Here is a 25226-nt window from a genome sequence, read left to right on the forward strand (position 1 = left end):
TAGTCCCAGACTTCAAAATTTAAGGAAAGGATCAGCGAAGCAACAGTGCTGATTTCTGTATCTTTAAATGCCAAGGTGCACCCTAAAGCAACTTATACCTATTGAGTGAACCCTGCTCTACACCAGGCAACAATGCTTCACGGGGTTGCACTTTTCTGGTGCAGTTTAGCTCAGTTGGCCGGACAGCCAGTTTGTGATGCAGAGCGAGGCCAGCAGCGTGGGTTCAGTTCCCGTACCGGCTGAGGGTATTCGTGAAGGCCCCGTCTTCTCACCCTCGCCTGAGGTGTGGTGATCCTCAGGTTAAACTACCACCAGTCAGCTCTTCCCCTTCAAAGGGGAAAGCGGCCTCTGGTCATCTGGCACTATGGCAACTTTACTTTATTGCTGAAACATCCCCTTTGGGGTTTGTGATATTACACTGGGCACTGAATATAATATACTGCTGTCTCTATTTGTATTTGCAGAAGACCCGCCATTACCTAAGGATGTAACAATCTTGACCGTATTTGTTACTGAAGAAGAGTCTGCAGCTCTGCGGCAGTTCCCAGTTGGATGGATGCAAGGGTGAGATGGGCTTTTTAGGTGGTGGGTAAAGTCCTGACTCGTGCCAGAGTACAGTTTCACAATAATACCCTGCTCCCGGGAGCATTCCTGACTTACAAACCCAGATGAGGAATGTCAGTAGGCTCTTTTAACCAGAGTGTGGGCATCACTGTCAACATTAATACCACCTTTTCAACGGAACCATAGAATTCCTATGCAGAAGGAGGCCATTTGGCCTATCGAGTCTATACTGACCCCCTGGAAGAGCACCCTACCTAGGCCCACTCCCCCACCCTGTCCCCGTAACCTCATCTAACCTTTTTTTTACATTTCAAGTACCCAATTCTTTTTTTTTCCAATTAAGGGGCAATTTGGGTTGTGGGGGTGAGACCCACGCAAACACGGGGAGATTGTGCAAAGTCCACACGGACGGTGACCCCAAGGTGGGATCGAACCCGGGTCTTCAGCGCCGTGAGGCAGCAGTGCTAGCCACTGTGCTGCCCCCTTACCTCATCTAACGTTGATGTGGAGATGCCGGCGTTGGACTGGGGTGAGCACAGTAAGACGTCTTACAACACCAGGTTAAAGTCCAACAGGTTTGTTTCAAACACTAGCTTTCGGAGCACAGCTCCTTCACCTGAGGAGGGGGCAGTACTCCAAAAGCTAGTGTTTGAAACAAACCTGTTGGACTTTAACCTGCTGTTGTAAGACTTCTTACAGTGCTCATCTAACCTGCACATTGTTTTTTTAAACTTAAGAGTACCCAATTCATTTTTTCCAATTCAGGGGCAATTTAGCATGGCCAATCCACCTAGCCTGCACATCTTTGGGTTGTGGGTGCGAGACCTACGCAAACATGGGGAGAATGTGCAAACTCCACACGGACAGTGACCCAGAGCCGGGACCGAACCTGGGACCTCGGCACCGTGAGGCAGCAGGGCTAACCCACTGCGCCACCGTGCTGCCCTTTAACCTGCACATCTTTGGACACTAAAGGGAATTTAGCACGGCCAATCCACCTATCTTTGGACTTATGGGTAGAAACCGGAGCACTCGGAGTAAACCCACGCAGACACGGGGAGAACGTGCAAACTCCACGCAGGCAGTCACCCGAGGCTGGAAATGAACCCAGGTCCCTGGTGCTGTGAGGTGGCAGTGCCAACCACTGTGCCGCCTTGCACCCTGTTACTAATGCCCAAACAACCAATCACTGGATTATAATTGTGAACTGCTTTCTCTTTTAGTTTCCCCACCCCGTACAAGGAAACTAAGGTCGACCGTGGAGACCCAGGGGAGAAGTGCATGTGGGTGGTAGATGAGCTCAATGATAGAATAGTTGTCAATTTTGTTGCTGCCCATAAATGGCCAGTTAGGCATTGCTGGAGGGTGAAGGACACCCAAGGAACCCCATGATGAAGGGTTTACAAAGATGGGAGAAAATGATCAAAGGAAGAAAATCCTTATGTTGCTTAATTGTTGAAACGTACTTGAGTCACTGTGGGGTCAACATTAATGTCTTGAAGTAAAATAGAATTTGGAACAAAGCTCATTTTGCTTCTCTTGTAGTGTACCCGAGTCTCCAAAGCCAGATTTGATTGAGGTGAAGGCTGAGAAAAGGCCGCTCTCCAGAACACTGTCAGCCAGTCCAGATCCCGAGGAAATGAATGACGAGGACAGGCACTCTGAGTGTGAAACCTACACTGCGCTTGAGAACCCACATCCAAGTTCCAAAAACATTGATAGACCAGCAGACTCCATGGACCCAGCTCAGAACGACCAAGCCGAACTTCCCACTTCACCTCATGCACTAGAGGTTGACGACAAGTCTTCAGGGAGTGCAAAGTCTCTGCCTCAGAACAAAATCCCATTGTCTTCCATTCCTGTAACCTTTTCCCCTCCTGGCAACTCTTGCTTTTCGTTAAAATTGGACGAGGAACGGACTGGCACAGTTCGCAAGGAAGTGTGTGACCTCTACGTGGAATTGGCAGAAGATGCAAATGACAGAAGCATTGAAAGAGCGACAAGATATTCTGAACGTATCAGTGGTCCGATTTTAAATTCCGTTAGTAAATGCACCATCTCTGATTCTCCGAGAGGGCCGCTTCTTTCTGAATATGAAACCGATGCTGGTCGCAACCAGAACGATCCCAGTGTTTGGCCTCCTTTAACCTCTTCTATTGAGGTCCAGACTGTGTCCTCACAACAACATAAGCACGTGTTGCATGCCGATACTCTACTGTCTCACAGTGCCTTGGCTAGAGACTCTCATAGCACTGCATTACCGGCAGAGTATAGAGAAGAGGGTGTGGAAAGTGAGCAGACTGCAGCCCCGAAGAAGGAAAGCCTGGATGAACCCAAAGACGGGGGAAATTTAGTGGAACTAAATCTTTACGTTCATACGGTGAAAGAGCTGGTAATGTTTCTCCTGGCTGAAAATGGATTGAGAGCCAATCCTAGCGCCATTGAAGATGTTGTAAGTAATTTGAAACTCTGCCTGATGTTAAAGTGAGGCTAGTCCGGGAACGTTGTTAGAAAGTCGTTTGGGGGCGGCACGGTGGCGCAGTGGTTAGCACTGGGTCTGCGGCGCTGAGGACCCGGGTTCGAATCCCGGCCCTGGATCACTGTCCGTGTGGAGTTTGCACATTCTCCCCATGTCCGCGTGGGTTTCAGCCCCACAATCCAAAGATGTGCCGGCTAGGTGGATTGGCCACGCTAAATTGCCCCTTAACTGGGAAAAAAAATAATTGGGTATTCTAAATTTAAAAAAAAATTGTGGGGTTTTAAAAAAAAAAAGAAAGTCGTTTGAATGTATAGAACTTCAGTATTGCTGAAAGGTTAGACAAGCTTTGTGTTTTGTACTCCTCAGAATTCGCTTTATTTTTATAAATTTAACATGCTCAATTCTATTTTTTTCCAATTAAGGGGCAATTTTTGGATTTGATTTGATTTATTGGCACGTGTCCCTACATACAGTGAATAGTATTGTTGTGCATACAGTCCAGGCAGATCGCTCCATACATGAAAACACATGGGACATACGATAAATACACAATGTAAATACATAGGCATTGACATCGGGTGAAGCATACAGGAGTGTAGTACTACTCAGTGAGAAGATGTGTGGAGAGATCAGTTCAGTCCATAAGAGGGTCATTCAGGAGTCTGGTAACAGTGGGGAACAAGTTGGTTTTGAATCTGTTTATGCGTGTTCTCAGACTTTTGTATCTCCTGCCTGATGGACACGTTTGGAAGAGAGAATAACCCGGCGGGAGGGGTCTTCATTTGAAACCCTTTCCACAGCCTCTGCATATATACACAAAGTTCCCTCCTTCATCTCTGATAGGTCTCATTTTTTCCTTAACTAACCGTTTACCATTAATATATTGGTAAAACATCTTTGGGTTCTCTTTGACTTTACTGGCCAAACCTCCTACCCTGCACATAAAATGAAAAATCGCTTATTGTCACAAGTAGGCTTCAAATGAAGTTACTGTGAAAAGCCCCTAGTCACCACATTCTGGCACCTGTTCAGGGAGGCTGATACGGGAATCTTTGGGTTGTGGGGATGAGACCCACACAGACCATGTGCAAACTCCACATGGACAGTGACCTGGGGCCAGGATTGAACCCGGGTCCTCTGCGCCGTGAGGCAGCAGTGCTAACCACTGCGGCAGCGTGCCGCACTCGAATTCGCTTTATTAAAATAAGCATATTTAATTTATATTTCACCTGTTGAGTGAAAGACAAAAAACTTTGACAACATGTCTCTTTTTTCATCAATGATGTTAGAAGAGAGTAATAATAGAATGTGGCTGCAAAAACATTAAATATAGACAGGAGACGGAAGTAGTTACTTTTTTCAGCAAATTATGGCTGGATTAGTCTCTGGCGTGAGTACTGCCAAAAAATTGCAGCCTAGTGTTGAGGTTTTTTTTTCTCCTTTACGAAGAGCCATTATCAATATCTTTTTTTAAAATAAATTCAGAATACCCAATTCATTTTTACCAATTAAGGGCAATTTAGCGTGGCCAATCCACCTACCCTGCACATCGTTGGTTGTGGGGGTGAAACCCACGCAAACGCGGGGAGAATGTGCAAACTCCACACGGACAGTGACCCAGAGCCGGGATCGAACCTGGGGCCTCGGCGCCGTGAGGCAGCAATGCTAACCACTGCGCCACCTTGCTGCCCTGCTGTTACCAATATCAATAGCTCTTCGTGTTGTGGTTTTTTCCTGAATTGGCATGTCCAGGAGCGCCATTCCGGCAGTGTTTTGGCTCTTTACTGAAACAGAGGCCAATGCCAAGGGGTGGGGGTAGGGGGGGTGGGGGTGCGCAAGGATGTGCAGGGTAAGTGGATTGGCCACGCTAAATTGCCCCTTAATTGAAAAAAATATATATATATAAAACCAGCACTCTGTGCCAAGGATGTTAAATTCCGTCCAGCATTTTTCGTGCAGATATTTGAGGATGAGGCATTATCCAACAAAGGAACCTGTTAATTAGTGTTCACTGTAATATCCGCCAACACATATCATGAAAAAATAATGAAATGTTGCACCACAAACATCAGCTTTATATAACTTGGCTTGGAAACATCTCAGTTATATTGAATGCGTCCCAATCAAATCACTAACGTGTTTACTGGGTTTTTTTTTAGGAAACCCTCAACTTGCTGTTTTGGTATCAGCTGTTGTGCACTATTTTCAGTACAGTGGTTACCACATTTATTTTAATTTTAATGCACTTCTCAATGAGAGCTGCTGCTTCAAGTGGTAATGCCACTGCTTGTGACTTCTTCAACAGCACCTTCCAAACCACACAACCTCGTCCGCCTAGAAGGACAAGAGCAGCAGGCACGTGGGGACACCACCACCTGCAGGTTCCTCTCCATGCCACTCACCATCCTGACTTGGAGATATATCGCCGTTGCTTCACTGTCTCTGGGTCAAAATCCTGGAACTCCCTCCCCAACAGCACTGTGGCCAAATGCCCACACACCCCGTGAAAGAATAAAAGATAATAATAATCTTTATTAGTGTCACAAGTAAACTCACATTAACACCCCAATGAATTATAGAATCACAAAATTTACAGTGCAGAAGGAGGCCATTCGGCCCATCGAGGGCAGCTCGGTAGCATAGTGGATAGCACAATTGCTTCACAGCTCCAGGGTCCCAGGTTCGATTCCCAGCTTGGGTCACTGTCTGTGAGAGTCTGCACGTTCTCCCCGTGTCTGCGTGGGTTTCCTCTGGGTGCTCCGCTTTCCTCCCACAGCCCAAAGATGTGCAGGTTAGGTGGATTGGCCATGCTAAATTGCCCTTAGTGTCCAAAACTGCCCTTAGTGTTGGGTGGGGTTACTGGGTTATGGGGATAGGGTGGGGTGTGGGCTTGGGTAGGGTGCTCTATCCAAGAGCCGGTGCAGACTCGATGGGCCGAATGGCCTCCTTCTGCACTGTAAATTCTATGAGTCTGCACCGGCCCTTACAAAAAGCACCCTACTGAAGCCCACGTATCTACCCTATCCCGTAACCCAGTAACCCTCACTTAACATGTTTTGGACACTAAGGGCAATTTAGCATGGCCAATCCACCTAACCCGCACACCTTTGGACTGTGGGAGGAAACCAAAGTTACTGTGAGAATCCCCTAGTCGCCACATTCCAGCGCCTGTTCGGGTACACAGAGGGAGAATTCAGAATGCCCAAATTGCCTAACAAGCACGTCTTTCGGGACTTGTGGGATAAACCGGTGCCCCCGGAGGAAACCCACACAGACACGGGGAGAACGTGCAGGCTCTGCACAGACAGTGACCCAAGCCGGGGATCGAACCCGGGTCCCTGGCGCTGTGAAGCAACAGTGCTAACCACTGCGTTACTGTGCCGCCCATAACCCTGACGCCAAGGCACAGGGGACATGGTTTCAAATCCCACCATGGCAGCAGGTGGCATTCATACTCAATTAATAAACCCGAAATTAAAAGCTGGCCTCAGGAATGGTGATCATGAAGGTATCATTGATTGTTAGAAAAACCCCATCTAGTTCACTAATATCTTTTCAGAGCAGAAAATCTTCCATCCTTACCTGGTCTGGCCGACATGTGACTCCAGACCCTCAGCAACGTGGTTGCATTCTAACTTCCCTCTGAAGTGGCGTGGCATGCATGTTCAAGGGCAATTATGTACGGGCAATAAATGCTGGTCTTGCCAGTGACACCCACATCCCATGAACGACTAAAGGAAAAGACTCCATTTCATACAAAAACGTTCAGTGGTGCACTTAAAAAAATAAAAGCACTGAGGGGACACAATCGTTAGACAGATACTTTGAATTTTGCAGACGTTTGGATGCGCAATGCATCAAACTCAGTGTTCACTGCAATTACACACCTTTTGCCAATTATCCCTCTCTGTTTGATCAAGCAAATCCAACCATTTGTGTTTCTTCTACAGTATCACAGCACCCTGGCATCTTTGAATGGCTTAGAAGTTCACCTGAGTGAAAATTTACTCAACAGGAATTTCTGTAACATATTTGGCCACAACTTTGCACATTATGACCGCATTCAGCATATCCTCACAGGTCAGTATTCGTGTGTGTCATGTGTGTATATATGGGTATATGTGTATGTGCGTGTGTATCATAGAGTCATAGAATCCCTATCATGCAGAAGGAGGCCATTCGACCCATCGCGTCCACACCGACCCTCTGAAAGAGCACCCCACCTAGGCCCAATTTCTCCCCCCCCCCCCCTACTCCAGCCCTATCCACCTAACCTTTGGAGACTTAGGTATAATTTTGCATTTTATTTAGACTATATCCCAGAATTATTGATGAACACTTTATTACAGTGTATGTGTGGGTTGTGTGTGTGTGTGCGTGGTGTAGGTATTTGTGTCTGCGGTGTTTGTATATCTATGTGTGTGGTGTGTATGGTGTTTGTGTGGTGTATGTGTTTTCTTTTTAAAAAAATTTATTCTCCTTTTTCACATTTTCTCCCACATTTACATCCATCAACAATAAACAATAATCAGCAAGATATGTCAGTCCCCATAATAACAACGATCCCATCTACCCACCAACCCCCAAACCTCAACCCGCATGTTTACATAAACAAATGACAAAAAGGAATCAGGGATTACCCACAGTCACCCTTAATCTACACAGCCCCCCCACCCCAGGCCTCCAGCTCCTCCCGTCCACTGCCTCTTGTGAAAACTCCTCCTCCCAACCTCGGTTCCTTCCCCCCAATTTTCCACCCCGGCTAGACCACTCGGACCCTGTTCTGCCAGGCTCCGATGGCCGCAGCCCCTCCCCCCACCTCACTCCCGTTCACTGGCCGGCACACACCGGCCAGCGTGGAGGCCCCTGCCCGGGTCCCTTTCCCACTTGCCCGGCCCTAGGAAAGCCCAAAGATCCCCTTTTAGCACACAAACCCCGCCTATCCACCTACACCCCAAAGAACTCTCGTTTCGAGTGAAAGTCCCGTCCCTTCCCTTGTCCAAATATATACAACATTGGCTCCTTTAGCCCCTACACCCGCGCGCAATGATACAAAAAAGACGAAAATACAGTCATGAGGTTACATCGGCACATGGCCATTCCTCAATTTGTCAGTTCTGCCACAGTCCTTCTGCCTTCGCAAACTCCTCCGCTGCTTCCGCCGTTCCAAAATAAAAGTCCCTGAGCTTGTAAGTCACCCTCAGCTTCGCTGGATATACAATGCCGCACCGCACCTTGCTAATGTACAGTGCCCTCTTCACCCAGTTGAAGGCAGCCTGCCTCCTTGCCAGCTCCACCGTAAAGTCCTGGTATACACGTATACCAGCTCCAGCCCACTGCACCACCCGCTTCTGCTTGGTCCAGCTCAGGACCTTCTCCTTCACCCTGTACCTACGGAAGCACAGAGTCACTGCCCTTGGCGGCTCACTCGCCTTTGGTATAGGCCTCCACGACCGATGAGCTCGATCCAGTTCATATCGGGAGGGATCCTCCCCCTCCCCCAATAATTTTGCCAGCATCGCGGCAAAGTACTCAGTCGGCTTCGGTCCTTCAACTCCTTCGGGCAGCCCCACAATCCTCAAATTCTGTCGCCTGGATCTGTTTTCCAGGTCTTCCATTTTTCCTCGCAGATCCTTGTTAGTATCCATCACCTTCCGCATCTCTTTCCCCGTCGAGGCAAGTTGATCACCGTGCTGCAATAACGTCTCCTCCACTTCCTTCAGCGCCTCCCCTTGCTCTCGCACCTCCGCCACTGCGCTCGCCACCTCCGTCCTCACCGGGGAAACCGCCTCCTCCACCAGCACACTCAAAACCTCCCTCATCTCCTTCCTCACCATCTCCATGCATTTCGCAATCTGCGCCAACTGCTTTTCAAATTCCGCAGCCATCACCTTAGTTATTTCTTCAGCCGTAAGCAGTGCGGCCTCCCCTGGTGCTCCAGCCTCCATTTTTCCTGGTGACCCCGCGGTGACCTTTCCACTCCCCGACGGACCTCCAGCTGTTTTTTTCTTCGGCCGTTTTCTTGCTCACCCTCGACATTTTTCTTTGTTCCTTTTTTCCTCCTGTGTCTTCACTGCCTCCTCCGTGCCCTCTCCCTTCTTCTGCCGCCTCTGCGGACCCTGGGACCGGGCTTAAAGCCCCGAAAATGCCGTTGCCGCCCGGGAGCCCTCCATTGTGCGGCCGGCTCCCGCCCACCGTCACCGGAAGTCCGTGGTGTATGTGTTTGTGTGATGTGTGTATGTGTTTGTCTATGTATGCGTCCGTGTCTGGTGTATATGTTTGTGTCTGCGGTGTATGTATATTTGTGTGTGTGGTGTGTTTGTGTGTATGGTGTATGTGTTTGTGTGGTGTATGTGTGTGTGAAAATGAGCTGTGTATGTATGTGTGTTTGTGATAAATGTGTTGTGTATGTATGTTTGTGTGTGTGATGTATGTGTGTGTGTCTGTTGGTGTATGGTGTATGTGTTTGTGTATGTATTTGGATTTGTTTATTGTCACGTGTACCGCGGTACAGTGAAAAGTATTTTTCTGCGAGCAGCTCAAACAGATCATTAAGTACATGAAAAAAAAAGAAAATACATAAGAAGGCAACACAAGCTACACAATGTAAATACATAGACACCGGCATCGGGTGAAGCATGCAAGAATATAGTATTAATTAGGTCAATCCATAAAAGGGTAATTTAGGAGTCTGGCGACAGTGGGGAAGAAGCTGTTTTTGAGTCTGTTCGTGCGTGTTCTCAGACATTTGTATCTCCTGCCCGATGGAAGAAGTTGGAAGAGTGAGTAAGCCGGGTGGGAGGGGTCTTTGATTATGCTGCCCGCTTTCCCAAGGTAGGAGTAGATAGGGTCAAGAGATGGGAGGCGTGTTCGTGTGATGGACTGGGCGGTGTTCACGACTCTGAAGCTCCTTGCAGACTTGGGCCGAGCGGTTGCCATACCAGGCTGTGATGCAGCCCGATAGGATGCTTTCTATGGTGCATCTGTAAAAGTTGGTAAGAATCAGTGTGGACATGCCGAATTTCCTTAGTTTCCTGAAAACTATAGGTGCTGTTGTGCTTTCTTGGTCGTAGCGTCGACGTGGGTGGACCAGGACAGATTGTTGGTGATGTGTACCCCTAGGAATTTGAAGCTGTCAACCATCTCCACCTCGGCCCCGTTGATGATGACAGGGGTGTGTTCAGTACTTTGCTTCCTGAAGTCAATGACCAGCTCTTTAGTTTTGCTGGCATTGAGGGAGAGATTGTTGTCGCTACATCATTCCACTAGGTTCTCTATCTCCCTCCTGTATTCGGACTCGTCGTTATTCGAGATCCGAACAATGGTGGTGTTGTCAGCAAACTTGTAGATGGAGTTGGAACCAAATTTTGCCACGCAGTCGTGTGTGTACAGGGAGTATAATAGGGGGCTAAGTATGCAGCCTTGCGGGGACCCGGTATTGAGGACTATCGTGGAGGAGGTGTTACTGATTGTGGTCTGTGGCTCAGAAAGTCGAGGATCCAGTTTTAGAGTGAGGAGCCAAGTCCTAGGTTTTGGAGCTTTGATATGGGCTTGACTGGGATTACGGTGTTGAACGCAGAGCTGTAGTCAATAAATAGGAGTCTAATGTAGGAGTCCTTGCTGTCGAGATGCTCCAGGGATGAGTGTAGGGGCAGGGAGATGATGTCTGCTGTGGACCGGTTCTGGCGGTATGAGAATTGCAGTGGATCTAGGCATCCTGGGAATATGGAGTCAGTGTACTTCATGACCAACCTCCCGAAGCACTTCATTATGATTGATGTCAAGGCCACCGGACGGTAGTCATTGAGGCACGTTGCCTGGTTCTTCTTTGGTACCGGTATGATGGTGGTCTTCTTGAAGCAGGTGGGGACTTCGGAATGGAGTAGGACAGGTTAAAGTTGTCCGCGAATACCTCTGCCAGCTGGTCCGCGCATGCTCTGAGTGCACGACCAGGGATCCCGTCCGGGCCAGTCGCCTTCCGAGGGTTCACTTTCAGGAAAGTCGATCTGACTTCAGAAGTTGTGACTGTGAGTACAGGAATGTCCGGGGCTGCTGGAGCAGTCGACAGCGGATTGATGTTTTCCTGCTCGAACCGAGCACAGAATGCAATGAGTTCATCGGGGAGGGGTGCGCTGCTGCCAGAGATACTGCTCGGCTTCTCTTTGTCGCCCGTTATGTTGTTTAGGCCTTGCCACAACCGAAGAGAGTCTGTAACGCTAGTCTGTGACTCGAGTGTGTGTGATGTATATGTTGTGTATGTATGTGTTTGTGTGTGTATGGTGTATGGGCTTGTGTGGTGTATGTGTTTGTGTACGTATGGTCTTTGCGTGTGTGTGTATACTTCTTTCGATTTCTCTTTTTTTTTAAACTTTAGCGTACCCAATGATTTCTTTATTTTCCAATTAAGGGGCAATTTAACGTGGCCAATCCACCTAACCAGCACACCTTTGGGCTGTGGGTGTGAAACCCACAAGGACACGGGGAGAATGTGCAAACTCCACACGGACGGTGACCCAGAGCCGGGATTCAAACCCGGGTCCTCAGCGCCGTAGGCAGCAATGCCAACCACTGTGCCAACGTGCCGCCCTCGATTTCTCTTCTGAAGGGACTGACCATACTCAAAGGTCATACCCAAGTGGACATTCCTATTTTGGGCGAGCTGTATCAGTGAGTGTCGGCAGGTGATTTGGCTGTTTTGGGGTTGGTGGCGAAGGTCTTCACAAATGAAGCCGCTCGCCTCGGATTCAGGCATTCCCTTTCCAGCGGGGCTCTCTGGGTCAGGATTACGGGATGAAGACAGAATTTATTTTGCCCCTCCTTACTCCAGGGCACTGGACCCAATTGTTGCATTGTTAATTTATAACCTGTGACTGAGATATTGGGTGAAGTTCCACATAAACATTTCCAGGTTTAATTGACTTTCCATCAGGCCACCATCTTACTGCTGGGGTTTGTTGCATAAAAGCAGAACACGGTGGTGTACAGAAGAAAGCCATTTGGCTCACTGCGTTTGCGTCGGCTCTTCTGAAGAACAATCCAGTTAGCCCCACCTTTCCCCATTTCCCTGCAATGCTCCAAGTCTGTCTTTTGACAACTACCATTGAGTCTCAATCAGGCAATGCCCACACACATTTTAAAATTCTGATAAATAACTAAAATGGACAAACATTCCTCAGTATATTAGGGACAGCCTAGATGTTGTCTAATTAAATCAGGGGCGGGATTCTCCCCGACCCGGCGGGGCGGGGGGTCCCGGTGGGATGGAGTGGCGTGAACCACTCTGGAGCTAGGCCGCCCCAAAGGTGCGGATTTCTCCGCACCTTTAGGGGCCAAGCCCTCACCTTTAGGGGCTAGGCCCACGCCGGAGTGATTGCCGCCCCACCGGCTGGCGGGAAGGCCTTTGGCACCATGCCAGCCGGGGCCGAAGGGACTCCGCCGGGGAGCCAGCTCCGCGCCGACCATCGGGGGACCTACACGGCCGACGCGGAGGGGAAAGAGTGCCCCCGCGGCACAGGCCCGCCCGCGGATCGGTGGGCCTCGATCGCGGGCCAGGCCACCGTGGGGCACCCCCCCGGGGCCAGATCGCCCTGCGCCCCCCCCCCCCCAGGACCCCGCTCGCGCCGCCTGGTCCCGCCAGTAAGGGAGGTGGTTTAATTCACGCCGGCGGGACCGGCATTCTAGCAGCGGGACTTCGGCCCATCACGGGTCGGAGAATCGCCGGGGGGGGGGGGCCCGTCGACCGGCGCGGCGCGTGGGGGTCGGAGAATCCCGCCCCAGATTTCATTCAGCTTGCAAGGGCGGCACGTAAGAACATAAGAACAACGAGCAGGAGTAGGCCATCTGGTCCTTCGAGCCTGCTCCGCCATTCAATGGCAGATATCACTGTGGACTCAGCTCCACTTATCCACCCACGATGCACGGTGGCACAGTGGTTAGCACTGCCGCCTCACAGCGCCAGGGACCCAGGTTCGATTCCAATCTCGGGTGACTGTGGAGTTTGCACTTTCTTCCTGTGTTTGCGCGGATTTCCTCCGGGTGCTCCGGTTTCCTCCCACAGTCCAAAGATCTGAATTGGCCATGCTAATATTGGGGTTATGGGGATAGGAACGGGTGGATTGGGACTGGGTAGGGTGCTCTATCGGAGCAAGGGCTGGTGCAGAATCGATGGGCCAAATGGCCTCCTTCTGCACTGTAGGGATTCTATGGTTCTAAAAGTCAGTGAAGGCAACAACAGGAGAGAAGAAGGTGCTGTGTGCAATGTGACCAGCAGATGCCCTCAGCGCTCTCCAATCCAGACAGTCTCTTTAGGCAGAACAGTGCTTCTGTCTGCTTTCCCAAAGGATAGACCGGACACTGGGGCAAGAATGGGAAGGTTGCGAGGAAGCTGCTGAAGGCGGGGAGAGATGTTGCATGGTGCAGGTTGTTTAGTGTAGAGGTCAGGGTCACCGACCATCTCTTATCTCATGGGATTGTGCCGTATCCGGGTCTGTTGGCCCGTGTTCTGGGCATCTACCTGCACCATCTCCCTCCCACAGATGTAGCAGCCCCCCCCCCCCCCCCCCCCCCATGCAGACCCCATGGCAGGCCTGACTCAGTTTTCTCCAGGAGCTGCTCACCTTGCTGAGGATTAGCAACAACCCAGATTCAGGAGAGTGGGCAATGGGAACGGGAAGTAGGACTGGAGGCAGTGTGAGACTCTGGAAGGATTTAGAAATGAAAACAATCCCCTGCAGCCTCAATAGGGCCTCATAGGTGTTGATTACCGTTGAAGCTTAATTGGTGTGTGACTCATCTCAGCTCAAACTAATAAAGAGGCTGTTGGAAGTGCGCCATCAATAAGGTAAGCGCAGGCACGGTAGGGAAGGAGCGTACCCTGAGTGAGACACAGCCAGAGTGAGGGTGTGTGTTTGGGAACTCGGTCCAGTGGGGAAAGAGGCCTTCCCTTGCTTTTTTTGCTTTCCATCTTTTTAATCTTCAGAGAGTGGTCTTGCCCTGCTGCAGGAGGCTGCAGGGGGGAGAGCTGGTTGGTAAGTAGCGGGTCAGTTGTTATTCTCAAACTTGAAGCTATATTGAGGAAAGGTAAGATTTGTTTTTAAATAACTAATTGGCGGAAAGTTAACGCAAGCGTGTTTTAACGTCAGGCATGACTGGGGAGCTCAGTCCCGTGTTTTGCACTCCCTGCATTATGTGGGAAATTCCTAGATGCTCCGTGCAGTCTGGATGACCACATTTGCAGGAAGTGCCGCCGGTTTGACCAGCTTGAGAGCCGGGTTTTGGTGTTAGAGCGTTGGCGGGAGCCACAGGTTGCATCCGCGAGGGTAAGAGGTTGATGGATAGCTCGCTTTCAAAAGGGTCACCCCGCAGCTTAAGGAAGTGCAGTCAGAGAGGGAATAGGTGACCACCAGTCAGAAGACGTTGGGGGGTGGGCAAGGCAGGTCGTCAGGAAAGCCCCAGAGTGCATCTCACTCACAAACCGTTTTTCTGTATTGGAAGACGATAAGAGAGACGGTTCCTATGGGGAGTTCAGCTAGAGTGGAAAAGCAATAGTGGCAGGGGACTCGACAATGAGGGTTGCAGGCTGGTGTTTCTGCAGCTGCAGACATTAATCCAGGATGGTGTGTTGCCTCCCTGGTGCCGGGTCAAGAATGTCACTGAATCGCTGCAGGGAATTCTGAAGGGGGAAGGTGAACAGTCAGAGGTCGTGGTTCACATTGGTACCAATGACATCGGTAGAAAGAGGGTTGAGGTCCTCAGCAATAATTTAGGGAGCTGGGTAGCAGATTGAAAAGCAGGACCTCGGAGGTTGGAATCTCTGTATTACCCCTGGTGCCACATGCTCGTGAGTATAGGACTAGGAGGATAGAGCTGATGAATGTGTGGCTGAAGAGATGGCGCAGGAGGGAGGGCTTTAGTTTCCTGGATTATTGGATCCATTTCTGGGGAAGGTTGGACCTGTACATGTCGGACGGGTTGCACCTGAACCGGAATAATATGACCATAAGACATAGGAGCAGAATTAGGCCACTCGGCCCATCGAGTCTGCTCCGCCATTCAATCATGTCCGATATTTTCTCATCCCCATTCTCCTGCCTTCTCCCCATAACTACTGACCCCCTTATTAATCAAGAACCCATATATCTCTGTCTTAAAGACACTCACTGATTTGGCCTCCACAGCCTTCTGCGGCAAAGAGTTCCACAGATTCACCACCCTCTGGCTGAAGAAATTCCTCCTCATCTCTGTTTTAAAGGATCGTCCCTTTAGTCTGAGATGGTGTCCCCTGGGAATGGGACCAACATCCTTCAGGGCGGTTTGTGAGTGCTGTTGGGATCCTAAAAATCTAATTTGGCGGGGAGCTTAGTCACAATGTGGTGGTACAGTGTGGGGGGGGGGGGGGGAATGATATTATTGCTATCAGTTATGAGGAAGGGGCAGGACTGGCAGCTCAATATTCCAGGGTATAGAATCTTCAGATGGGGGAAGGGTGTAAAAGAGGAGGGGGTGTTGCAAAATTCATCAAGGAGTCAATTCTGCAGTGAGGAGGGATGGTATTTTAGTAACCTTCTCAATTGAGGCTATACGGGTGGAACTTAAAAGCAAAAAGGGGGCAGTCACATTTCTAGGAGTGTACTATATACCCCCAAACAGTCATGGAGAGATAGAAGAGCAGCTATGTAGACAAACCTCAGAGAAGTCTTAAAAACAATAGGATAATAATAGTACGGGATTTCAAATCCCCAATACTAACTGAGATAGGGAAAGTGTGAAAGACTTCGAGGGGGCAGAATTCATAAAATGCATCCAGGAGAACTTTTTGAGCCAGCATGAAGAAGGTCCTACAAGAGAGGGGGCAGTACTTGATCTAATTTTAGGGACCGAAGCCGGGCAGGTGGTAAAGGTGTCAGTGGGGGAGCATTTTGATGATAGTGACCATAACTCGGTAAGGTTTATGGTTGTTATGGAAAAAGGCAAAAATGGACCGGAAAAAGGGGGCGGAATTCTCCGGTCCCGCACGAGTGTGTTTCCTGGCGGCACGCCGTTTGCTGGTGGCGGGATTCTCTATTCCCACTGCTTCTCAATGGGATTTCCCATTGAAGCCTCCCCAGGAAACGCACGGGCGGCGGTTCCCTGCCGGTGGGAAAAGAGAATTCCGATGGCCGGAGAATTCCGGCCAAGGTTTCTGAATTGGGGGAAGGCCGTTTTGAATAAGATAAGACAGGGTCTGGCCAAAGTGGTCTGGGAGCAGCTACTTGTAAGAAAATCCACATCAGGACAGTGGGAGTCATTCAAAAAGGAAATAGGGAAAGTACAAAGCCAACATGTTCTTGTAAAGGTTGAGGGTGGCATGAAAGGTACAGAGAAAGAGTAGAGAACAAAGTGGCAACCTGGAGCTGAAAGACACAACTGAAATAGTAAATGAGTATTTTGCATCTGTGTTCACTGTGGAGAAGAACCATGTAGGTGTAGAAAGAAGGGTGAGGGACTGTGATATAATTGGGTTTAGCGTTGAGAGGGAGGAGGAGTTAGCGGTTCCAATGGGCTGAGAAGTGGATAAATCCCCAAGCCTAGCTGAGATATATCCGAGGTTGTTGTGTGAGTCAAGAGGGGAGATTGCAGGGGCTCTGATGCTCATTTTCAAATCATCTCTAGCCACAGGAGAGTTGCCAGAGGACTGGAGGATACCTTTATTATTTTTTTTAAAAATACATTCAATGTGCCCAATTCTTCTTTTTTTCCAATTAACGGACAATTTAACGTTGCCAATCCATCTACCTTGCCCACCCTTGAGACCCACGCAGACACAGGGAGAATGTGCAAACTCCACATGGACAGTGACCCAGAGCCGGGATCGAACCCGGGTCCTCGGCACCGTGAGGCAGCAGTGCTAACCACTGCGCCACCGTGCTGCCCTGGAGGACAGCCAATGTGGTACCACCATTCAAGACGGGAAATTATTGGAGAGGATAGTCAGCATGGCTTTGCCGGGGGAGATCATGTCTAACAAATTTGATTGATTTCTTTTCGAGGAGGTATCGAGGAGTGTAGTTGAGGGTAGTGCAGTTGATGTAACCTATATGGACTTCAGCAAGGCTATTGACAAGGTCTCACATGGGAGACTAATCAAGAAGATTAAAGCCCATGGGATCCAGGGCAATTTGACAAATTGTTTCCAAAATTGGCTTCGTTGGAGGAGGCAGATGGTAATGGTCGAAAGTTGTTTTTGTGACTGGAAGCTGTATCCAGTGGTGTTCCACAGGGATTGGTGCTGGAATCCTTGCTGTTTTCAGTGTACATTAATGATCTGGATGGGAATGTGGGTGGTAGGTTCATTAAGTTCACAGATGGCACAAAAATTGGTGGTACGATAAATAACGAGGAGGAAAGCCTTAGATGACAGGACAATATAGACGGGTTGGTCAGATGGGCAGACCAGTGGCAGATGGAATTTAACCTTAGAAAATGTGAGGTGGTGCATTTTGGGCAGCCGGACGGGTAGATAAGGCGGTTAAGAAGGCTTATAGGATACTTGTCTTATTAACTGAGTCATAGACTATAAGAGGTTATGATGGAGCTAAAACATTTGTTCGGTCACAGCTAGAGTACCGTGTGCAGTTGTTTTTTTTTAATTTAGAGTACCCGATTCATTTTTTCCAATTAAGGGGCAATTCTAGCGTGGCCAATCCACCTACCCTGGCGCAGCAAGGTGGCGCAGTGGTTAGTACTGCTGCCTCACGGCGCTGAGGTCCCAGGTTCGATCCCGGCTCTGGGTCACTGTCCGTGTGGCGTTTGCACATTCTCCCCGTGTTTGCGTGGGTTTCGTCCCCACAATCCAAAGATGTGCAGGGTAGGTGGATTGGTCACGCTAAATTGCTCCTTCATTGGAAAAAAATGAATTGGGTACACTAAATTTAAAAAAAAAAAAAATTTTAAATCCACCTGCATCTTTGGATTGTGGGGGCGAATCCCACGCAAACACGGGAAAAATTTGTGTGCAGTTCTGATCTCCATACACTGACGATCTGACTGGAGGAAAGATGTGATTGCACTAGAATGGGTGCAGAGGACATTCACCAGGAAGTGGCGTAGGCTGGAGCATTTCAGCAATGAAGAGAGGCTGGAACCCTCACAACATTTGTGAAGCATTTACAGCGCTTGCAATGCCACAGCAAACAAGGCTGACAAAATTGTCACTGGACAAGTAAACCAGAGACCCAGAGTACTGCTCTGGGGACCCGGGTTCAAATCCCACAGCTGCAGATGGTGAAATTTGAATTCAATAAAAATATGGAATTAAAAGTCTAATGATGACCATGACACCATTGCCGATTGTCGTAAAAACCCATCTGGTTCACTAATGTCTTTTAGGGAAGGAAATCTGCCGTCCTTACCTGGTCTGGCCGACATGTGACTCCAGACCCACAGCAATGTGGTTGACTCTTGACTGCCCCCTAAAGGTCAATTAGGGAAGGGCGATAAATGCTGACCCAGCCTGCGACGTCCATGACTCATGAACTAATTTTTATAAAAGGAGGGGGAAAGACTGGGGAGGGGGGGATCGAAACCTACCGAACACACTAAACTGTAACGTAGAATCTGATGTGCTTCAGTAGACCGAGACAAATAAGCAGCAAAACCTCTCTTTGTGATTGAATAATCGCGACCAAACTATTCCATTTCTTTTTAAAGCTCAGCTCTCTCCTGACCCGCAGAAGGCTCACTTCATCCGGGCAACAGCTTTGACGCACACGGACTTGAACCACAACAGTACTACTCAAGAGATGATTGTGCGGTACGTTGTGTAAGAGTATTGGGAAGGTTGGAGAGGATACACCGTTTGTCTAGAGTTTAGCACTCATCCGGTCAGACTGCGGGCAGAACGCTAGCTGAGTAACTGGAGCAGTATGTTGCGGGGCCTCATGTTGAGATGATATTTCTATCGGTTTTGGCGAAGTCAACGAGCCGAGTGGAGGACAAGTCATCCGGCAATTTCTGGAGAATTGGAAGTCAGTCATGCCTATCTTTTCCACGCTGAAATTGATGGGACTTTTTCGCGAATTGATTAAGGCCAGTGCCAATAATGCAGCTTTTATGACCCAGTGGCTGGCTGGGGGGTGGCGGGGTGGGAGGGGTGGTTGGGGGGGGGGGGGGTGCGGTGAATCCAGGTCAATGATCCCCAGCTACCCCAGTTGTGACACCCGTACTATTTCCCTGGCTGAGGTTAACTAACTCAGGAGAGACCCAGTTTGAAACTGGGATCATTAAAGAGGAGCTGCTACACCCTGTATGCTGGGTTTGCATTACATCAGAACGTCCAACGCTGAGGATTTGTATCGAAGGAAGATTGGAAAATTATGGCCATTCGCCCAAATATTTCCACCCTTATTTACCTCACGCTGTGCCAACCAATTGATGGAATGGGATTACATGGTCTTGTCCCTCCTCTTCATTTACCTAATGTAGAACAGTGATCAACTGGGAGGAATTATTTGAGAATATATGATATAAATATAATCGCTTATTGTCACAAGTAGGCTTCAATTAAGTTACTGTGAAAAGCCCCTAGTCGCCACATTCCGGCGCCTGTTCGGGGAGGCCAGTACGGGAATTGAACCCGCGCTGCTGCCTTGTTCTGCATTGCAAGCCAGCTATTTAGCCCACTGTGCTAAACCAGTCCCTCTGGGACTTAGGATGACTAATAGAGTGGATCAGACCATCCACCTGTCTTATTATCCTGGAGCTAAGTTGGGAAGGTGTAGGTGAGCCGCCAATTCTAAATATTTTATAGGAGAAAAAAAGAATGGAGCTTCATTTGCATAGCACCTTTCAAAACCTGAGGCAGTTTGGACGTGCTTTCCAGCCAGCTAGAAGTTGTTGAAGCATTGTGTCAGGAAAAACTCCCAACTTGCACATTGCAAGTGATGCTAATCGAGGGATTGATAATCGGGGATGGCAGAGCGAGCTCTACTGCACTTCTTCAGAATTGAGCCCTGGGATCTTTCCATCCGCTTGAGAGGGCAGATGGGGCCTTAGTCTAATGCCTCTCTCGACAGTAGAGCACCCCCCCCCCTCCCCCGAAGTGATTCGCCCTCCAACGGTTGACAACCCCATGTTAATCAATACCTCTTTCTCCAACAGAAATGCCTCCACTGCTGTTTACTGCTGCCGTAACCCAGCCCAGGAAACTCACTTCCAAAACCTTGCGACTCCTGCCCGGAACTCTGGTATTCCAAATCCCCGTGACAGCGCTTTCGCTCTACCGGGGAGAGCCAAGCAGAAGCTGCTAAAATATGGAGTAAACCTGCTCTGAGCCGCACCGTTCTCGGAGATTTGTCAGCAGTATTCAGCGGGCTCTGTTTTTTAATGAACAAATGGAGAACAATGTAACTTTTTAAAGTCGCACTCACTCGATTTACAATCAGTAGATGATGCACTCAGGTACCATGGGCTGCCTCTTGCTCCAGTTATATTTGCATAAGTTGGCTAATAGAGATCCCAAGGACCTTTTTTTTTTGTAGTGGGAAAGGGTCGACACAGTGGCGCAGTGGTTAGCACTGCTGCCTCACGGCACCAAGGACCCGGGTTCGATCGCGGCCCCGGGTCACTGTCCGTGTGGAGTTTGCACATTCTCCCCATGTCCGCGTGAGTCTCACCCCCACCCCATAACCCAAAAAAATGTGCAGGGATTGCCATGCTGAACTGCCCCTTAATTGGAATGTTTTTTTTTAAAGCCTTAAGAGGTTGTTTTAAGGAGCATCTTAAAGGAGGTTTGAGAGGGGGCGAGATGTTGGTGGAGGCAGGGGGGGGGGGGGGGGGGGCGGGGGGGGGGGGTTGGAGACAGGGGTTGAAATTTCAGAGTTTACGGTCTACTATATTATTCCAATTTTCAACACTTGTATTCATGTAATCATTGCAACACTAGTCGAATCACTTTGACATTTTATTTCTCTTGTGAAATTCTACAGGCTCTCACAGACTTCTTACGTATAGTCCAGGTGTTCTTGCGTCTTGCTGACTTTTCAGACCAGAAACAGCCAATTGAACACATCACTTAGGTGCATTTTTCAGGGAACCCTAGCTGTCCCCTGTCTCTGCCAGCTCAGCAACACAGAGGCTAATTCTAATATCACGCCACGCATCCTGCAATGATGTTTTTTTTAATCTGTTAGGTTTCTGCACTTTACACAAATGTTGTCATTGGGATCAGAGACGTTAGGAATTTTGACAGTTAGCAATGGTAGCTGATTTTCTTAACATTTATAGATAACTTAAGTTTATCCATTAACCAATAGCGGTATAAATGAAAGAGAGGGAATAGTGTGCAGCATTTGTACTGAATTGAACGTAATGGCGTACATGTGTATCAGATATAAAATGTTAGTCTGGAATTTCCCAGCCCCTCCCCCGCGGTGGATTTCCCTACGGCGGAGGGCGTTTGCCATTGCTGCCAATGGAATGTCGCAGACCTGCCCAAGTCAATGGCAATTTGCATGACTCGCCCATTCCCCTGCCGTGAACCCACGACGACGGAGGGGGGAGGCGCGACATTCGCGGCACCGGAAGATCACGCCGGTGGGAAGGACTGGAAAATCCCGCACATAATTTACTTTGGGAGAAAGTGCAGTAGGAGAAAGTGCAGTAATACTAAGGACTCATGCTTCGCTGCTGAAGGGTTCTATCGTTGATCAGCTACGTATTGCCGGCAGTTTTGTTTATGCTTTTATTTCACAATTCCTGAATCTTGGAGCCTCCGAAAGTTTGGGAGGCCTGGGGGCCATGAAACAAAAATTTGTTTTACTCACATTTGGAAGGTCATGAGTTGCGAGTTTGCCCAACGGGATGGGGAGGGGGGAACGAGAGAGTCGGCCACAATGTCTCAAATCCTGGACTTAATTGACAGTAATGGCGAAAAGGTGTTTCCTGCAGGTTGACCAACCCAGTGAGTTGAGCTATTTATCCTCCCTTAAAATCATTAGAAATGTAAAGTACATCCGAGCAGTGAGTGAAGTCTTACGCCTGACAAACTAAAGGAAGGTCCATTACACGTCATTGTACATCTGGTCTTGTATTACGCTGTTATGTGAAATTATTCACACGGAGGCCTGGGGATGAGTAAAGAAACAGTTTATTCTATCAGATCTGGGAGAAAAGGCCTGAGGCTCCGCAGCCTATTGACAGCTCCCTTTCTCACTTGAGCTAAGGCTCACACGGATTAATATACAGATTCAAGGGGCAGAATTAGATGTATTCTTATTTACCTACAATTAATCAACTATATTCGCGTCACATTTCTTTACATGTAGTCAATCAATTTTCTTAGAAACCCAGTTATCACATATATGATTAAAGTGGGCGTTGTCTTACTTGCCCCTAACTTCATGCAAAAGTCACTCAAGACTAACATAATGATGTCCTGTCTGCAGCTGGGGTCCAAGATGCCTGTTTAGAACGCAAACGGCAATAGATTGATTTAGGGCTGCACGGTACCATAGTGGTTAGCACAGTTGCTTCACAGCTCCAGGGTCCCAGGTTCGATTCCCGGCTTGGGTCACTGTCTGTGCAGAGTCTGCACGTTCTCCCCGTGTCTGCGTGGATTTCCTCCGGGTGCTCCGGTTTCCTCCCACGGTCCAAAGATGTGCAGGTTAGATGGATTGGCCATGATAAATTGCCCTTAGTGTCCAAAAATGTTAAGTGGGAGTTACAGGGTTATGGGAATAGAGTAGATATGTGGGCTTGAGTAGGGTGCTCTTTGTAAGAGCTGGTGCAGACTCGATGGGCCGAATGGCCACCTGCACTGTTACTTCTATGATAAACAAATTACTGAGGAGGTCATTGAAAGCAAACAGTATAAATGGTTTCTATATATGTCTGGAAGCCAGCATAATTGCTGGACTTGGTGATAAGACAGGTAGCTGAAGTTGAAATTTATTGTAACGCTATGAGTTTGATAGGCCTTTTCTTATTTCTTAAAGCTTTTGAGCTGGCTTCTTCTACCATTAAAGCCGGTGGAAAATTCAGCCTATTATTCGGTCAGGCTTGAGCAATTTTATTTGCTGATTTTGTGAATTTTACTGAACCACCTTACCTCCATCCCTGTGAGCATACTTGGCTATCAATTTACTCTCTCTTTTCCACTGACAAAGAGTGGCAACATGGCACAGCTGTCCATTGGCACCATATTACTGCCCGCAGTACTGTACCAACCACAGGAGCAACTATATTCCTTTTGTCACTACAACTTGCTCCGACTCAGCTGCTCCATCCACTGTATCCGCCCTCACCACTTCTGCCTCACTAACCAAGGGCATACCAATGCGTGGTCTACATTGTACGACCCTAGCTCCATCTAATCTGGCGATGGTAGACATGTAGTCCTCTATAACTTCAATATTTCTTGATAGTATTGATTGATTCATTGTCTCGTGTACCGAAGTACAGTGAAAAGTATTTTTCTGCGGCCAAGGGAACGTACACAGTACGTACACAGTAGACAAAAAAGAATAAGCGACAAAATACAACGACAAATAAGTAATTGGCTACAGTGCGGAACAAGGGCCAAACAAAGCAAATACGACATGAAACATATACAAAACATTATACGACATGAAGCAAATACCTTGCATTCAGGGCAGCACGGTGGCGCAGTGGGTTAGCCTTGTTGCCTCACAGCACCAGGGTCCCAGGTTCGATTCCGGCTTGAGTCACTGTGCGGAGTCTGCACATCCTCCCCGTGTGTGCGTGGGTTTCCTCCGGGTGCTCCGGTTTCCTCCCACAGTCCAAAGATGTGCGGATTAGGTGGATTGGTCATGATAAATTGCCCTTAGTGTTGGGTGGGGTTACTGGGTTATGGGGATAGGGTGGAGGTGCTGAACTTGGGTAGGGTGCTCTTTCCAAGAGCCGGTGCAGACTCGATGGGCCGAATGGCCTCCTTCTGCACTGTAAATTCTATGATAATCTATGTGCAGCCTAGGTGGATTGGCAATGCTTAATTGCCCCTTGAATTGGAAAAAATAATTGGGTACTCGAAATTTTAAAAAAACATTTTTAAAACCTTGCATTCAACACTGCAATTTGACTGATCAATTATTGCTAGACTACTAGTTGCTAATTTAATTTCCTAACTGTCAGATTGCCTCAACACTGCAGGATATTTGTTCTAATGGTAATTTGTAGAATTTTATATGGAAAATGTGCTGTATGTGGGCTTTAGTAAAATGCTTTCTGCGTTTCAGCCCAGGCTGCTCACATCTGTGCAATAAATTGAATATATTCTGCTCACTGTGCCTTTCTTGGACTGAAGTATTAAATTGAGGGGCTGGGGGGGGGGGGGGGGGGGGGGGGAGAGGAGTGGGCTTTTCTGCAGGATTGATGCTAAATGTTTCAGCTTACAGTGCATTCTGTGTCAACCCAGAGGCTTTCACCAAACTCTTGGTTAGCATCACCATAGGCGGCACGGTAGCACAGTGGTTAGCACTGTGACTTCACAGCACCAGAGTCCCAGGTTCGATTCCCGGCTTAGGTCACTGTTTGTGTGGATCTGCACGTTCTCCCCGTGCCTGAGTGGTTTTCCTCCGGGTTCTCCGGTTTCCTCCCGAAAGACGTGCTGTTAGGTGAATTGGGCGTTCTGAATTCTCCCTCTGTGTCCCAGAACAGGTGCCGCAATGTGGCGACTGGGGGATTTCACAGTAACTTCATTGCAGTGTTAATGTAAGCCTACTTGTGACACTAATTAAGATAATATTCTTAGATATCTCCCTTGGTGAACAGCTTGGATTTATATCGACCCTTCAGCCTGGCAAGACATCTCCTAAAGCATCAGAGCAGCATTACCAAGCAAATGCAGACACCAAACCACCAAAAGTTATAGTAATAATAAAAATAGCAATTACTTACTGGTAAGGGCAGCACGGTGGCGCAATGGGTTAGCCCTGCTGCCTCACGGCGCCGAGGTCCCAGGTTCGATCCCGGCTCTGGGTCACTATCCGTGTGGAGTTTGCACATTCTCCCCGTGTCTGCGTGGGTTTCGCCCCCACAACCCAAAGATGTGCCGGCTTGGTGGATTGGCCACGCTAAATTGCCCCTTAATTGGAAAAACTGAATTGGGTACTCTAATTTTTTTTTAAAATTATTTACTGGTAGGCCATTGTTGGAAATATCACTGCCGAATTAACTCTTATTCATTATC

The 25226-nt window shown here is 48.6% G+C and overlaps 1 protein-coding gene across 2 annotated transcripts in view; it reads left to right on the top strand.

Moving 5' to 3' along the window:
- Nucleotides 1–20834, top strand: part of hps4 (HPS4 biogenesis of lysosomal organelles complex 3 subunit 2) — a 65012-nt gene extending 44178 nt beyond the window's left edge. The window contains exons 9-13 of one of the 2 annotated variants that reach the window (XR_011935093.1): nucleotides 465–564; nucleotides 2110–3016; nucleotides 6994–7123; nucleotides 18736–18833; nucleotides 20180–20246. Coding sequence is in view for 1 of the 2 variants with exons in the window: in XM_072475969.1 (XP_072332070.1) it covers nucleotides 465–564; nucleotides 2110–3016; nucleotides 6994–7123; nucleotides 18731–18833; nucleotides 20180–20351 (1412 nt within the window). In the remaining variant the exon portion in view is untranslated. Of the gene's footprint in view, nucleotides 1–464; nucleotides 565–2109; nucleotides 3017–6993; nucleotides 7124–18730; nucleotides 18834–20179 lie in introns of both variants that reach the window. The other variant, XM_072475969.1, reaches the window with a different exon arrangement.
- Nucleotides 20835–25226: the final 4392 nt, after the last annotated feature.

The sequence above is a fragment of the Scyliorhinus torazame genome, chromosome 1 (genome assembly GCF_047496885.1).
Source record: "Scyliorhinus torazame isolate Kashiwa2021f chromosome 1, sScyTor2.1, whole genome shotgun sequence".
In the NCBI taxonomy this organism is placed as follows: domain Eukaryota; kingdom Metazoa; phylum Chordata; class Chondrichthyes; order Carcharhiniformes; family Scyliorhinidae; genus Scyliorhinus; species Scyliorhinus torazame.